Below are 17,994 nucleotides of genomic sequence, written 5' to 3'. Positions count from 1 at the left end.
TATTGTTTGTTTGTTTTCAAGGTAATAGGCTTCTGAACTTTGCTTCTTGCATTTGCTAAACAGGCCCTCTGCTGTTTGAGCGCAACCACAGTCCTTTATCCTTTAGTTATGTTTTGGATAGGATCTTGTGGTTTTTGCCCAGGTTGGCCTGGACCTCATTCCTCCTACCTGTGCCTCCTGCAGAGTTGGAGTTACAGGCATGCACTGCTATGCCTAGTCTTCATTTAAAAAAATCTTTGAATACTTAACAATGGTTCGTGATTGTTCAGGGCTAGAGTTACACACATTGGGCATATTTGAGTCACTGAGAAGGGCTAGAATAGATATGAACCCTGTGATGAGAAATGACAGAAGTGATGACTAAATGTAGGAAATAATTCACCTTAGCCCTCTGTTTAAAAAATAAAGACACCTACCAGGTGCTGTCCACTCACACCTGGAATCCTAGCTACTTGGGAGGCAGAGATCTGAGGATCAAGGTTTGAAGCCAACGCAGGCAGAAAAGTCTCAGAGACCCTTATCTCTAATTAACAACCAAAAAAAAAAGCCAGAAATGGAGCTGTGGCTCAAGTGGTAGAGTGCTAGCCTTGAGTTATTAAAAAAAATCAGGGATAGCACCCAAACCTTGAGTTCAAGACCCAGGACTGACATGTGGACGCATGCATGTACACACACACACACACACACACACACACACACACACACACACACACACACACACACACACACACATAAAAAAATAAATAAAAATACCAGGCTATAGTTTAAACCCTGAAAAAGAAAGTCAGACAGCATGGTAGATTTGGAAAGTCTCTAAAATACTGTATAGTTTACCAAGGGAAAGCTAATGCACAGAGGCATGACCACCTTCCTGGGGTGTGCTAATGGCAGTACTAAGAGCTACCACTGATCCCCACTCAGGCCTTTCTCCCCTACTTTCTACCACTGGAAATGTTTGTGATCAATATTTAACCAGAGGTGAGTCGCAGTCCTCAGAGAAAATTAAATCTACAGGAGGCCAGACACCGTCTTTGGCTCACACCCAAATATAAGTCCTCTCTCTGCTTTTCTAGAAAAGGAATAGGAGAAGCTGTTGACATTCAAGCAGCACATAGCCTGGGCTTTGAGTGCCCAGCTCTAGAACAGAACACCCATTCAGAACCTAGGCACAGCAAAGTCCCCTTCCCCAGAAACTCTATGGCCTGTTCTTCCAAAGCATAAAACACCTTTAGGCCCCATGCTGCTGTCCATGGACATTGTCTCAAAAATAAATGACTTTTAAAGAAAAATTTTAAAAAATGATAAAGAAGAATGAAACCATTCTAGGATTATCAATTGTCTACATTTACTAAGTTTTTGTTGGCTATAATCAAGGGCAAATCAGCCATGAAGCTAATGAATTGCAATCTCTATGGCACTAATTAAAACAATGTCCTTTTTGAGTTTCTCTAAGCCTCACATAGTATTGGGGTTGTTATAAGCATTTCTGGGAGCCAGCCAAGAGGCTGAGTAAGGGGATATGTTTGGATGAGTCACATGAATTTGAGTAAAGGTCTTGTTTGGAAACCTGTGTCTCCCATTTGTCCTGTTGCTAATTATTATGGGGTAGAAATTTATATAATGAAAGGATTAGGAGACATAGATGAGCATTAACCTATAGACAAGACAATATTAAAAACTTTTCTTTGAACTGGGTTAGACACACTACATTTCCTGCATTTATGATGCCAGGAGGTCATAGAAAGTTAATTGATCTTCCCATATGCTACATGCCAGATAGTCTTTGTATTCATTACATCTTCCTGTGGACACTAGGGAAGGCTGGGTAAAGTAGAAAAGGGAGGTTGATATTTATAAAAGACACAGCAGGGGGGGATGGGCAACAATGCGTGATAAGAAATGTGCTCATTACCTTGCTCATGTAATTGCAACCCCTCTGTACGGTATTTTCACAATAAAAAAAACTTATTAATAAAAAACAACAAAAATAAAAAAATAAAAGACACAGCATAAAGAAAGATGGTAGAGGTTCTGGGGACACTGCCTTTGTGTCTCCAGTAGAAAGTAACTGAGGCTAGCTACCTATTAAAGATAGAAACACCAAGAGCCAGTTAGAAGAGGTGATTCTTCCACAGGCACACAGCAAGCAAATGCTGAGGCCAGAGCTCCCAGGCCAGCTGTTTCCACACACTGAACAACTGTGTTGTCTCCTCCTTTCCTCAGGCCTGTCACTCTGGTCTGAAACCCTCATGTTCACCTTGGCTATGATGCGACACAATGGAGCCCCCTCCTGGGTCAGGCTGAACAGGTTCCCTGTGGTGGTCTCTGTGGTGTAGATGTTGTCCGAGGCATCAATTTTTCTCACCAGTGCCTAAGAGAGAGAGAAAAGTCAGCTGATTGACTCCCATTTACTTGTCATTTATGGAATACCTGTGGGCCAATGCTCCTAATAGCCCCCACGGAATCTGTAATCTTAATCTATCCACTTGCCCACTGTTGGGGCAACAAGGTTCTATCCTTCAGTGAGGCCATAGCTACATTTCAGAAATGTGGGACCATTTCAAAGCACTAGGATATAGGCAACACATTTTTCCTGTTCTAATCCATAAGAAAATCAGCTCTCAATACTGATGGGCTAAGCAAATAGCATAGTATTGTATTCCTGACTCTCAATTAGAAACCATTAAATAAACATCAAGTTGGGAAAAAAAAAAAGAGTTGCTGCAACTAAGACCAAAATGTTTGCTAATGTCTGGATGGCTACTGGTGAACTCTAGCTAGGCAATGACTTCAGGGGTGACGCTGAGAGACGCACTCTACAGTAGCTTACTGCTTAGTGGACATTTGAATTGGTGTATAGCCATGCCCAAGTAGCCACATTGGGAATTCTGTCAACCAGTGAATAACTCAGTGAGTAATGCATACTGATCATACAGGCTGGAGCCTCTAGAGTACTGGTGAAAGAGGCTGGAAATAACCAAATAAAAGGCCAAGCTAGAAAGCAAATGGAAAAATCATTTGCAAATAAGATATGAAGACTATATATATTCCTAGAAGAATGTAGCTAATTTCTGGGAAAAAGCTCTTTATAAATCTTAAAAACCAGCCATTAGCCTTGTAGCATGTGATTCATTGATTATAAATGATTTCTACCTGCTAATTAATGTCAGTTGCTCAAGTTTCCCCTGGGAGAAGTGGAAATGGAGATCAGGAATCAGATCCTTTAAGGACCTCATAGAGACCAAGACTTCCAGATCTGGGTGCTCTGAGCAGCACCTTGTGCAGTTTCAATGATCATGTTTATTTTTACTACAATGGGTTTGTTTCTATAACATTGTGTTATGGAAAAGACACTTGGAAGGGAATAAGAAACATCTGAGCTCTAGTCCTGGCCTGCCTTTCATACACAATGCTGGAGTGTACGTTAAAATGCAGGAGGGGAAGCATGGGCTGTGGAGCCAAGCTGTCTGGATTTGAACCCTGACTGTTCTGCTTCTGCTTATGGCCCCTAAAGCATGCAATTCAATTTATCCTCTTTGTCTTAGTTTCCTTGAGTATAAGATGTTAGAAACAGCAAAGTCAGTCTCTTCTGGTGATTTTGTCCATCTCTTAAGTTTGCTAATATATACTGAGTACTTCTAAAGGTACCTGGCACATGGAAGCAAAAGAAAATTGTCAATAGCCAAATTATAAGATTAGAAAGTATTATATATATGTAATGAAGTTTTATTCAGCCATAAAGAAAAATGAAATTATCTCATTTGCAAAAAATGCAATTAAGCAAAATAAGTCAGGCTCAGAAAGACAAATATGACATTTTCTCTCATATGCAGAATTTATATTAAAAACATAAAAACACAAAAGTAGAAGGGGAACTATTGGGAAGAAAGGAAAACGTCGGAGTAGCAAGAGGGCCAAGAGACAATAATGGAGGTGAATATAATCAAAGTACATTCTATACATGTATGAAAATGTCCTAATGGCATCCATTGTTTTGTATAATTAACATAAACTAACACAAATTTTAATAGATAAAAATTAAATAAAATTGTTGCAATTATTATTTTTTTAACTTGGGTCAGTTGGGACTTGGTTTTCCCACTTACAAAATGATTGAAATTAAAGTAGTTTTAGGATCAAATTCAATGGTTCATTTTTTGTTCCTTTATTCAAATTCATAGCATACTAATTTCTACATAAAGAAGCTTTGGATTAGTGAATTTAATCAAACTACATTAAATATAAACATTATTCTCTAAGACTTAATAGAGACTTCTTGTCAGAGATTCAACAAAAGGTAATACTGACAATCAAAATTTGTCACTACAAATTTCTGTAATGAGCATACATCTTAGAAACCTTCCCCATTGTTATCCAGTATCCACAATGTGATACAAAGGCTCCAATGAAAATTCAGATCTCATATATTGGGGTCTTATATCTAAATGATAATTACCTAATGTTCCTGATTAGTGTTTGCACTTGAAACAAATTAGCATTACATTAAACAATTCAAACCCAATGTCTTTGGCAATCAGCTACTAACATTAGACCATTTATGTCTGAGAATAATTTTATGCTAATATCTATATACATATATACAGTAATTATACCCCAGGTATATTCCAGTGAATCAGATCTCTTACAAAGAAAAGTTGTAAGCATGTTTTCCACAGCATAAATTTGGAAATATAGGAGAAAATCTGTTCCTCTGCATTGAATCTTCAAGACCCTAAATATTACAATAGGCAATGGTTGGAAAGGCCTTTTATCTAACCCATATTTTACAATTGAGAAAACTGAGGCGCGCGTGCGTGCACACACACACACACACACACACACACACACACACACACACACACACACCACACACCACACACACACACATGCACACACCACACACACACACATGCACACACCACACACACACATCTAAGTAAGGTCACACATGTGGTTCAGAGGAGGCTGGACTTTGTTCCCTGTGAGTCTGTTTGTCTATTTTCACAGGTCAGCAACAATATCTCTTTTTTTTTTAAATTGTGAGAATACCATACAGAGGAGTTACAATTACATGGGCAAGATAACGAGTACATTTCTTATCAAACTTTGTTGCCTCCTCTTTGTTTCCCCTTCCCATCCCTTCCCATACTCTCCCCACCCCTCTACCCGGTCCTCCCCCCACCCCCACCAAAGTTGTAAAGTTCGTTTTTTGACATAACGACTTGTACATCTCATTGTTGCAATGGGTCCACCTGTATCCCTAGTTAAATGATTTGTTTTTGCCCTTCCCCTCCACAAATTATACCAACATCAAATACAGTGAAAGCAGGGGTTATACCATGGGGGAGGGACATACAAAGCAACAAAGAAATCATCTTATAAATATGTTAGAAACAATTGCATGAAAGGAAAAAACCATTTGAATACTTATCTTGGGGTTCATTCCCCCAACATCAGCTGATCTGACCTTTTTTGCTTGACTCACACATATACTAGTTATTGCAAATAAAGGAAACCATGGGACCTATGTTGCTTTGGGCCTGGCTTACTTCACTTAATATAATTTTTCCAAGTCTTTTCATTTCCTAACAAATGGGGCAATGTCATTCTTTCTGATGGAGGCATAGAATTCCATTGTGTATATATACCATATTTTCTTGATCCATTCATCTACTGAGGGCATCTGGGTTGGTTCCATATCTAACAATATCTCTTACATGGGTAGTTCTTCACCTGGACTAGTGAAGCTGAAAGGCAAAGGCAAGGATGCTAAGCAGACTCAGCCGCTCTCACCAGCAAGAGTGTGGTCCTGCATCCTGGCTTCTGATCAGCGGTGGAACACTGTGAGACCACCAGAGCTCCTGCAACAGGAGGCAGGGTAACAAGGAGCCTCAGCTGCTGCCCTCTAGATCTTCTACTAATTTGTGGCCAAGGCCACATTTCCCTGAGCTACTACCAGCTTGATTCCCTGTCTAAACCTCTCTTCCCTTCTCAATCCTTCCTCCATGTCAGACTGAAGACATGGCTTTCCAGGCCTTCACGTGTTTCCTCCCCTTCCTCCTCAGGCATTGGGTATCTATCTCCCTTAGTGTCTCCTCACTAACATATTTCTAAAACAACCAAGGTTTTTCTTTTCAGGAAATCAAGGAGAAACCATAGAAGTTCCCCCCCCCCAAAATCTATTTTTCTATATATTATGAGAGGAGTAGTGAAATATTGAAGACAAAAGGAAAACAGGTGTAATAACAAATGTTTTCTTAAAATCAGACCAGGCACATATAAAATAAATGTAATAATAAGCTTTATAAGATCCAGAAAAAGGGAGAAGAGGATTATAGGCATGAGACACTAGCACCTCTTGGAAAGAGGCAGGAAAATATTGTTAAGCCTCTCCCTGAGTCTTTAGATGGAAAGTCCACAGTTAGACACAGAAAAGCACCCATCTGTACCAAGGAGGTATATAAAGATGAAAGCAGATTTGACAGATCAAAGATGGTAAATGGAGCTTTTTATCTTTATTAGATATTATAATTCATTCATGTGACCATGATTTAACATTGATTTATTGCTATGTTTTTGGGTGTAAATTCTGAAAAATCTCATCTAGAGAAGGGAGCAGGAGGAATTTGTATAACCACAATTGGTCAATCCTTTGAGCACTTACTAAGTTATATAAGATCTGCCCATCATCAACGCTATTTTTAATAATCTGGCACCTGAAAACTTCCCTTACTTGCTCCACCTCTCAATTAGTAAAAGAATCACATCACTGGGCTTGCAACAGCATTTGCTACCCAACTATAAGAGTCTTGCATTCACTTCTTCAATGTCTTGGGGAAATTCCATAGGTTCTTATCAAATAACTATTAATTATATCTATCACTTCTTCATTGAGAGCACTTTGGGTACCCAGCTTATTCAGAAAGAACTGGGAAAATGCTCATCTCAATAACTATTTTAAAAGAATATTTCTGTGCTTCAAATATGTTTTATTTTATTTTTATTTATTTCATTTTATTTTTTGTCAGTCATGGGTCTTGAACTCTGGGCCTGGGTGCTGTCTCTCAGCTCTTCAGCTCGAGGCCAGCACTCTACCATTTGAGCCACAGTGCCACTTCCTGTTTTCTGGTGGTTAATTGGAGATTCGAGTCTCACAGACTTTCTCTCCCGGCTGGCTTTGAACTGCAATCCTCAGATCTCAGCCTCCTGAGTAGCTAGGATTACAGGTGTAAGCCACTGGCTCCCAGCTATCAAGTATGTTTTATCAAAACCTTAAAACTATAATGGTTTTATCTGACTACAAACACTCACCTAATAACACCTAAAACCTAATAATTCCTAAACACCCTGAATTCATTTTTAATAACTAAAAAATGCTTTGATTTGTTCAAATGCTAAAAAATTACTGTCAAGTAATTATGAAGATAATTCTCTAAGAAAAATGTTGATAAATCTCTGACAATACTAAAATAAGGAACATCTAAAATAAAATGACTTATTTGCATATATTATAAAGTCATGTTAAAACATCTTACTGAATTTGTATTAATGTAAAGTAATACATAGCTAACACAATTAATTACAATCTAGGAATATCATAAAAACAGCATTTTTTCAGTAAATGGATTTAAAAATATTGAACTATTGGTATTCAACTTTTGGAAAAATCAAGTAATAACTAATTTTTTTTCTTTTTTTATTGTGAAAATACTATACAGAGGGGTTACAATTACATGGGCAAGATAATGAGTACATTTCTATAACTAAAATTTTTTAAAATTAGAAATAATTCAGTTAATTTTGGTAGGTATCAGTTCAAATTTCCTTGTTTAAGAAGGAAAATTTATATTCTATACAATAAATCTTCTTAGTCTAGCTTTTCACAACTAATTTCTTAAGATATAAAATAAAAATCAATATAAATATTTTAAGAATATTTTGACAAGAGACTTGAATTGCTTTCTTAAATAATGTGACCCAACTCTGAAAAATATAATATATGTGCATTTTATCCAATATATCTTGAAAACGTGTGTCCTCAAAAACATTTCCAGTTACATTTAGAATAATCGGTATCATTAACCTTTAGAGTCTTTGGCTCTTCAAAGATACTTTTCTTTCCAGCTAATGTCACAGTCTAGGGATGAATATGAAATATAGTTGAAAGGAATTGCTTTCATTTAAATGTGTGCCTAAAACAAGCTATTTTTAGGACTTGTATCCTGCTAGTCCTCTTTTTTTTTTTTTTTTTTTTTTTTTTGCTTTAATCCAACAGGACTGTCCCTTAAGAGCTACATACTATGAGAATAAGTGACTGGAAGAGATACAATAACTGGAAACTTTCATAACCTTTCTCAAAAAGACCCTCATATTCTACCATATATTTGGTTTCACTGAGGAAGATATAGACTTTCTAATTCCCCTCTCAGCAGAAATTTACTTAAAAGAGAGAGAAAAAAAGAAGCAATTTGTGGTGACCTATGGGGTTTTTGCTTCCTGAATGAAGGCTTCTGCTTTACCTGATTTTCCATTCCTAACCTAGTTTTCTAGATGGCTGGGTAGAGCACTGTAAGATATAGGGTGAGTGACAAGTATGCCTTTCTTCAGAGCAGTAATAGAATGCCTAACAAAAACTCAGGGTATTATTGGGAAGATCATTTTGGGAAAGAAGAAAATGAAAATTGAAGATCTAGAAATAGATTTCCTTAAAATATTATTTTTTTATTTCTCCTGAGAAATCTGTGGGAACCTGAGAAATGCAATGTATTTGAAGCAGTTTGAAGATCACGGGTCTAGGTCACTTCACGAAATCCAAATCGATGTAGGGGTAGCATAAGTACAGCATTTAGAAGGAACCAGAAATTAAGATATTTGAATATGATGAAAGAATGGGAAAGAATGCAGATCAAGTAAGTCCATGTGAAATTGTTGCACATTTCTGACTTTACAAAAAAGATAAAAATGTATCAAATGCCCATGTTAGTTTATTTTGTTAAAATATCACTCTCTTACTTTACCAAGATTGATTGAGGAATATAGCTTTGGCCCAGAACAATGTGACTGACTTAGCTGGAGTTTCAGAATAACCTTAGAGTTAATTAGGAACTGTTTCTGATCCTCTAGAGGAAAATCTAGATGGCTGCCATGATTCCAAAAGGAGCCATAAGGAGAAATATTATTTTAGTTGCAGGTAATAGCTTCATGACAGGGGACATGGACAATCCCACAGACAACTGATCTCTTCTCCCACCACAGTGCTGCCCAGCCACAATCATTTCCAAGTGTACTGTATCACATCCCTGTCTGCCCATACTTGTGTCACCCGTAGTCTACTCTGGAAGATCTCAGTTCAAGACCAGCCTGGCTAGGAAAGTTTGCTAGACTCTCATTATAGCATTCAGTAACAAAACTCCAAACATCAAATTAAGAACAACCTGTGGTATGGATTGGCCTTAGCTTAAAACATCTGACATCTAGGTCTTGACCCACTTTCTTTCTACGAGGAATCAAGTCTCTTGCAGAAATTCCAAAACTGAAGCACAAATCACTGATGTAGGTTATCTGGACAGCAGTAATCTCCTTCTCTCTCCTCTCTCCCTTCCTCCTCCCCTCTCTCCCCTTCTCCTTGTCTCCCCTCTCCTCTAGGCAATGCCACTTCTACCTGGCTTCCTACCTCTCTAAGTTATTTTGCTGAGAGGGAAGGGATGAGTCATCTGATGGATGAGTGTGGAAGAAAGAACTGAGTATGTTCAGCTTAGCATCTTCCCTTCAGTTAGAAAGTTCCTCTGGTGTGACCCTGGTCATCAGATAGTTGTTTGTTCCTCAGCTGAGGCCTTTCCATCTCTGCCCTGAGACATTTAGTTGGGATATAAAGTTTTAACAAGTCATCCTCAGGGCCAGAGCTTAGTTCTCCAATCAGTCTTATTAAAGAAAATGTAATATTTTAAGCTAAATGACTTAATGAACAAATGTAACATTTATGCACATGGAGCGGCCTCAAGGATTCAAAGACAGAGGGACCAGCCCCTGTGAGACCAAGGAATATGGACTTAGGCAAGACCAGCAGGTGATTCAGGCCAGAGGAGCCCAAGCCCTGCACAAAATGAGCCACAAATAGGAAAGAAATAAAGAGGATCTCTGAGCTCTGTGCTCGGGAGAGAGGTCGGGTGTAGAGAGAAAGGGGACCTGGAAAGAGATTCGTTATTTATGGGAAGCTTTTATTTGGTGGTGGGAAAAGAATGGCAAATATGTAACATAATATTTCTGTACCTATAAATAACATGTAAATACCTTTCATAATGAAAACCTCATGGAATCTGCTGTTCTGGGAGGCTTTCAAAATAGCAAAGGAAGGGAAAGTCACATATCTTTAACCCCTATGCTAGGTCCCCTCCCTGTGTTGAGCCTGGTCCTCTCACTTTTCTTCTGGGGAAGGCTTCTCACCTCGCAGATGAGGGAATCAAGGCTGGGAGAGGTTAAGGAACTTGACAAGCATCTCATGGTGAACCACAATTCGAAAGGAGATCTGTCCGACTCCAAAAGCCCTCCCTCTTTCTAGAACCCAGCCTGAGTGTATCTTAAAGTGGGGGAACTAGACTGCATTTGATCTTTCTCAAACCTTCTCTATGACCAAGCCTTCCAGAATTGCTTTATTCCCAGAAGTACCTTAAGCCTGTCATGATAGGAAAAATCCTTTATGTGACCCATGAAGAATAACTCAACAGATTCAGGGTGGTACAAACAAAGCTGAAAGTGTAGTTGGGAGATGCCAGCTTTTGCCACCATCCTGTTATGCAACCCAGAATAAGTCTCCTCTCTCTGGATTCTAGTCTGCATAAGTGGAAAATGCAGAATTGGGTTAAGTGCTCAGGAAGCCTCTCTCAAGCTCAGACACTCCTGTCTCACAGATGATAGAGTTAACTTTGGTGATTGGAAGAGTATATCTCCCAAGAAAGGACGGGTGGCAGCTTTCTCCAGTCTGCTTCCTTAGCTCTTCCCTTCTCATGGACACCCTCCAGACCAGCCTGCACTGACCTGCACCTCCCGTGTCAGTGCCAGCTCCAGCAGCTGCCCAAAGTGCTGCCCTAACGTGCTCAGGGTCTCACTCACACAGGCCTTCATCGACTTCAAGACATGCTCGTTCTCCACCTGCAGGCACCTGGGAAGAAGAATCATGGGGAGCATTGTGAAATGGGGCCCCTGGCTCCCCAGAACCATTACTGGGGTCAGATATGACCTGCATGAGGCTGGGCATGTGGCAAGAACAGATGAGGAGGAAGGCATCAGTCCCAAGGAAGTCAGAGATGAAATTTCTATACCTGGCTTATTTCCTGGTCCTTTAGTTTGCAGAGAGGTGCTGGACACATCAAAAGCTTTGACACTGGGAAATAAGGCCATCATATCTGAGTAAACATAGCTCTTGGGGTTTGTCTTGTAGAGAGCCAGTTATCACTACAACTAAAGTCTAGGGTCTCAGTGATGTCCAGGGTCATGGCAGGCCGTAGAAGGCTGGGAAGAGGTTCACTGGCATGCTCATTCTGAGGGCATGAGGCAATGTCCATGGCCCTAGCAGAAATGGCTTCCCGTAGGGTTCTGAGAGCAGCCTGGAGGATGTTCTTCCAAGCCAGGAAGACCAGAATGGGATCCAATTCTTATTCACCCAGAGAAAGAAAGAAATCTCACCAAGCCCCAGGGTACCAAGACCAGGACACTCAAGGCCGGGAGGGGCAAGGATTGCCAACATACACTAAGTGTGTGTGCATGAGGCTGAGTGTATGTGTACTTCTGAGAATGGGTGCATATTTAGGAATGTGCAATGGAGGGAAGAGAGTATGATTGTGATTTTGGTATTGTACAATGTGTTTATTTCTGTGGATAACAAGTGATTGTGTGTGTATGTGTGTGTATAGTGTGCATGTCTGCTTTCACCTTGTCTTGACTCTTGCCTTAACTTTGCAGAGCACCAAGGGGGGTTTTCCAAAGTTGTAGGAACCCTTTTCCTTGTTCCCAGCACTTAGTCAATTTTATTCCAGTGCCAAGGCCTCTTTTCTACCTGCTATCTGATCCTAAGGGTAGAAAATCCAAGGAAATCTCTTAATGTTTCTGATATAAGCCAGAAAAAATAACTCAAGACCACCCCCAGGCCTCTGCACTCCTACTTTTCCGCTGGGAGAGATACCAGCCCCTTTATTTCCCTTCCCAGGACAGACTTACCTCTCAGTGAAGACTTACCTCTCAGTGACCACAGAGAGCTCTGAGCACTTCTCCATTAGCAACTTCTCCACCTATAGAAAAGAGAACTCTGCTATTGAATTCAACCAACACTGATTGATAGCCAACTGCCATATCAGGCACTGAGAGGCACAAAGGTGAAGAATGAAGGAATCCAGCCCATAAACTTTATTACACTGCATTATATGTGGCAAAAGTGATCACACCTAGTGCTTTGACAGCACAAAAAAAGTACAATCAAGTGGCAGGTGAGGCTGGAAGCTCTCAATCAAGGAAGGGGCATGTTTGCTGGGTTTCAGTGGATAAGTAGAAGCCTGCTATCTACACAGTGGAGGAAGGAAAGGTTTGAGACATAGAGTAAAGCACTAAGGTAAGTAGTGTGAGAGGAGAGCGGTCATCTAGGGAGAATTTTCATTGGTTCCTTGTGGGTTGTGGGAAGAAAATTCAAATGGGCTATGAAATCAAAAGATGAGGTTGAGCCCCACTTACTCCACCTGTGGCTAAACTTTTAGATCTTCTGTTTCCTCAAGTACAAAGTGAAGATAATGATTCTAACATTTTTAACTAAATACTTTAAGTGTTTTACATGTAATAACTCTAAGAAGTCTGTAAAATCCATGATCCTATGTCTATTTGGATGCAGGAAATGGTATGCAGAGAAGTTAAGTCACAGCAAAGCTAACATTTGAACTCAGGAAGTTTGGAATTAAAATTGTTACATCAACTACTGTACAGCTGTTGACAATGGTGGTGGCTCCCTCAACAGTTGTGCAGGTTATGTTTGTGCAATATGTTTGACCTATGATACAGTACATACATATTAAGATCTTTATTAGTCTTCCCTGATTTATTAGAAGAGGAGGGACACTGTTGACCAAAAGATTCAGACTCCATGCAATGCAGATCTATACTTCAGGAAGACCTACTCCCAACTCCCACTCAGTCCTACCCCAGATCAACTGACCTGGCCCATTTCCTGCGAGGAGCTCCTGCTGGCTGCGCTGTACTCACTGACCATGGAGCGGGCGTGGCAAGTCAGACGCACACTCATGCTGTGCACACGTGCCCAGCGGTCCTGTGCCAGCTTCTGCCCGATCCTGCGCAGCTCCGTGCTGATGACCCAGCCCCGCTTGAGCAGCAGTTGCAGGGGGTCCCCAGGCCCTGGACCTCCTGCCAAAATGAGATCACTCTGCGCATCCTCCTCCAGGCTGATGGGCTTAGCCTGCAAGATGCACATGCATTCACACTCGGTCATGAGCTTCAGGTCCTCCATCCAGCGCTGGACTGAGTCTACCTGCATTAGGCCCAGCCTGAAACCCAGAAACAAAGGGTTTAACCCCAGGCTACTGGACATTTACTATGCAGTTACTATATCCTCAGCAATGTTTCTCTAATTCCTGAAGGTCATCCTCAGTTATTCCTCCGTATCTCCAGCTAATGGACATGAAGTTTGCAGCAAGTGACCAGACTAACAAGCAACAAGCACTGATGCTTGACAGTAGCCAGTGGATGATCCTTAAAGGAAATTGGTATAGTCTAACTATCAAATCCTGTGATGATAAGTGAGCCAGGGTATTGATACATAAAGTGATACAGTATGCTCTTAACTTTGTATCATGCTCTACAGAGAGTTTATAGCAAAGAAAAATGTGTGCTCATAAAATGGGGAAGACAACAATGCAAAAATACAAATACACACAAAATTATGACAATAATGGCAAAAGAGTGTATCTAGAAAATGCAATGGCAAGATAATGTATCTAGAAAATGCATTTAAAGGAAAGATTTTAACTGAAGGAACTTTATGGACTGGGAAACTAAAAGATTTCTTTTTTCCTCTTTTATTACACTTTTCTCTAATTTCCTTTGTTGTTGTTATTGTTGCTCCAGGGTTTGATATCAGCACTCACACTTGCTAGGTAGATGTTCTACCATTTGAGCCATTCCACCAGCCCATTTTTGTATTGGTTATTTTCCAGATAGGATCTTGCTTTTTCCCCAGGCAGGCCTACACTGTGACCACCCTATTTGTTTTCCCCTGTCACTAGAGGATGACAGAAACAGACCTCCATACCAAGCTATTAGTGGACATGGAGTCTGGGAACTCTTTTGGAAGAGGCCTAGGCCAGCCTTGAACAGTGATCCCCCTAACTCTGTCTTCCATGTAGGTAGAATTACAGGCTTGTGCCACAGTGCCTGATTTCCAAATTTTATATGGTGAGCCTGGATATCATTCTAGTACCACAGCATAAGAACATGGATTAGATAGATCCTAAGATCTTAATCAAATAAAATTCATTCTATAATTCACTTAGTCACCCAAGTCAGTAATATCAGATACATAATGAAGCATTAAACATGTGTCTTATATTTAATTCCAGGCCCAGGGTGGTGAGAGCAGACACAAAGATATCAAACCTCCATGCTCGAAGAGCTTTGGATCTGCCCTAAGAAGCAAGTGGGATGAAACAATGACCAGTTTCACTATCAGTGCATAGCCTAAGAAGATGTGCACAATTGGGCACCTACAATGAGCTTAAAGCCCTCTGCCTTCTAAAAGTCTCCTGTTGGTCTCCGAGGAGAAGGCCTCAAGCCACCTGCCACAATCCATTCACCCACTTACAAATATGTATTTGGTGCCTCCCTGTGCTAAGCAATGTGGTAAGAATGGGGCTATAACTACAAATAACAATCAATTTCCTTATCCAAGGGACAGGACAGTCTAGTTGCAAAATAAATGAACAAGGTATAAATTATGTTGGAAGTAGTAGATGCTAGGAGGAAAAAAGAGGAGGAAAGACATTCTAGAGTGCTGAGAAGGTAGGAGGGGACTGGCATTAAAATAAGTGGATTGGTGGGCTGGGAAGGTGGCTCAGTGGTAGAGCGCTTGCCTTGCATGCATGAGGCCCTGGGTTCAATTCCTCAGCATCACATAAGCAAAAAGAAAAAAGCCAGAAGTGGCGCGGTGGCTCAAGTGGTAGAGCGCTAGCCTTGAGCTGACGAGCTGAGGGACAGCGCCCAGGCCCAGAGTTCAAGCCCCATGACCGGACCCCGCCCCCCCAAAAAAATAATAAGTGGACTGGAGACAACTCACTGCAAATAGGACATTTGTCCAAGGACTTGAAGGACATAAGGGAGAAAGCCATAGTATATCTGAGGATAAATGGTTCAAGGGCAAGAGAACAGTAAATAAAAAGGTTCTGGGTCAGAAATGCCTTGAGATATATGAGGAGCAGCAAGAATGTCAGAGTAGTGAAGAATCAGTAAGGATGGAAAGGTGAAGACAGTAATGAGGAGGTAAGGGGTTAAATGTGATGCGGGCAGGGCTGTATAGAACAGGTATGTTCCTGGCTTTTGATTTTTGTTCATATTGGCAATTAAAGACACCAGTGGAGCCAGCCTGTTCAAGCAAAGATATCAGGTGGAATTGAAATAATAAGGATGCTTTCCAGGTATCAAAGTTAAATCATCTTTGCATTTACAGTTCTTTCATGAGAAAAGCAAGGCTTTCTGAGATATGCATCTATTTGACTTAATGCTTTTAAATGTATTTTTTAACCACAAGCTTATCGTGTGAAACCATAGAAACTGTATTTGTGGTTTCCTATAGGAAATTGCCTTTCAAATTTCTAGAAACAAAAAAGAAACTCACAATGAATGACCTCTCTTTATCCCATGCCCTTAATGAAAATAGACATTTTATTTTGTCAAGAATTTGAATATATAGCTAATTGCATGTATGTGTATGTATGTGAGAGTCCTGGCATTTGAAGTCATAGTGCTCCAATCCTCGTTCTGTTTCCTAAACTCCTCTAATTTATGTAAGTGCAGTCAGATCTCATATAGTGATCATAGATGTGCCTAAACTTCTACACTTTATTATACCTGCTCACCCCTGTCTCATTCCCATCTTGGCCAATCCAAGGTAACCTCAGAAGTAGCATTCCATATTTGTCTTCACATTCATGAGATTCATACATCCTACCCAGAACTATAGCTATACTAATATCTATATCTATCTATGTTATCTAGTTTATTACAGTTTGTTTCCTAAATATGACTATAAATAAATACATCTTGCTACATTTTCTTATTTTCTTATTTAGCACTGAAATTCCTTCAAGTGTTCCAATTAAGTCTGGAAACATTCTTTACAAAGTCTAATTATTCAGTGTTGCACATTCATTGCAATTAACTGGCCACTCTGAGCACCCACTTTGCTTCTAGTTCTTAAATGCCACAAACAACGTATTAATAAACATCTGCATTTATATGTCATTACATATCAGTATCCTAATTTTTATGGAACACAGTCCAGCAGAATTATATTCAATAGATATGATCATATTGGTGTCCAAAGCAACAGTGCTTCACGTTCTCCCAATGATGTATTAGAACTTTCTGTATAAATATTAAAATATGTTAACTCTCTACTCAAATTCTCTGTGTCCCCCAGAGTCATGCCCTCCAGTAATTCAAACCTTGCATGGACAGGACAGGAGGCTTCCATGGTTTGGCTTCCCATTTCCCTCCCCATTCATCTTCCTTTTTCAGTCTTTCCTCGATTCTTGGCACTCCTCCCATAGACACACCCTCAGCATGTTCATCCTCCCTATTTCCCCTACACTTTTTCTATTTCAGCACCCCACACACAATCTTAAATCTCCCCATTCCTTCTTCTCTACCTGGAAAAGTCCTATTTATCCCAAAGACCTCTAATGTTACTTCCTTAAAAAAAACTCTCAGCCAAAGCTCATGAGTCCCTGCAGAGGGCTGCTGAATGCTACAGTGGAGCACCAATGACAATACTGTAATTGGTGTTTGTCTGAACTATCCACGTCATCTGAGGAACAACCCCTTGTATCTGGCTCATTATCAGTGCACAGAGTATACTAGTAACTCAGCTCGTGTATGGTAACAACTCAGTGGCAGAAGGTGAAGCACTTATTGCTATACATGCTACTTAGGCAGAGGACTTCCTGTGTCTCCCCCACATAGAACACCCTGAGTGCCCCAAGACTAACTGATGAGGAAAGAGACACAGACCATGGAAAAACACAAGCATTCTGATCTAGACATATAGAACTGAGAGACAAACTAACCTGGGGCTTTTAAGAGGCAACAAAATGAATGAATCAATGACTCATTCATTCCATAAACACTTTGTAGTGGACATCTGTTGTTTTTTCTTCTAGCATTCTTTCTTCCTTCTTCTATTAGTGACCTCTTGTGGTGGCTGCAGACTATTTCTGCTTCCTCCTCTTTTTAGGGCAAGATCTCTTGGCCAGGTTTAAGGGATACTGCCAGGATTCATGTTTGGCTCAGTGAAAACACTCATGGCCACTGTGGAGGTTGATCTAGAGGAAAGCTTGTGAATCAAGCTATAGAAATCTGATTTCCTCTCCAAATTACAACACTTAGGAGCAAGAGTCACAGAAACTGGAGTTGTCCATCGGCCATGTTAATGAAGGCAAATGTCATGGCTCCATAAGAAAGGAACTCTAGGATCATTTGAAGGAGAGAAAAATAATCCAACAGTTAATGTCTGTTGACAGTAGACACAAATAACTTGTTCTAAACCACAAGTGCACAAATAAGTCTGTAGCATTATTTGGTGACACCCCTTTCTAGTATACATCTTCTGAAAATTCAAGGGAGGAAACTATTCCTTCCAATGGAAATTGAGAAGGTGTTTTTAGAAGCCAGCTGCAGTTTAGACATGTCATGGCAACATGTGTCAGTTAGGGAGATAATGAATAAATG

The 17,994-nt window shown here is 40.2% G+C and overlaps 1 protein-coding gene across 1 annotated transcript in view; it reads right to left on the bottom strand.

The window, feature by feature from the left end:
• The window catches only part of LOC138825041 (protein inscuteable homolog), a 98,403-nt gene that overhangs the window by 60,860 nt on the left and 19,549 nt on the right, over window positions 1-17,994 (bottom strand). Inside the window, exons 2-5 of the mRNA XM_070019393.1 lie at window positions 13,196-13,541; window positions 12,232-12,284; window positions 11,035-11,158; window positions 2,258-2,371 (exon numbers count right to left, since the gene is read on the bottom strand). Coding sequence (XP_069875494.1) covers window positions 2,258-2,371; window positions 11,035-11,158; window positions 12,232-12,284; window positions 13,196-13,541 — 637 coding nt within the window. The remainder of the gene's footprint in view (window positions 1-2,257; window positions 2,372-11,034; window positions 11,159-12,231; window positions 12,285-13,195; window positions 13,542-17,994) is intronic.

The sequence above is a fragment of the Dipodomys merriami genome, unplaced genomic scaffold (genome assembly GCF_024711535.1).
Source record: "Dipodomys merriami isolate MVZ:Mamm:240054 unplaced genomic scaffold, mDipMer1.0.p SCAF_133, whole genome shotgun sequence".
Classification (NCBI taxonomy): domain Eukaryota; kingdom Metazoa; phylum Chordata; class Mammalia; order Rodentia; family Heteromyidae; genus Dipodomys; species Dipodomys merriami.
This window is presented reverse-complemented; position numbering and strand designations above follow the sequence as displayed.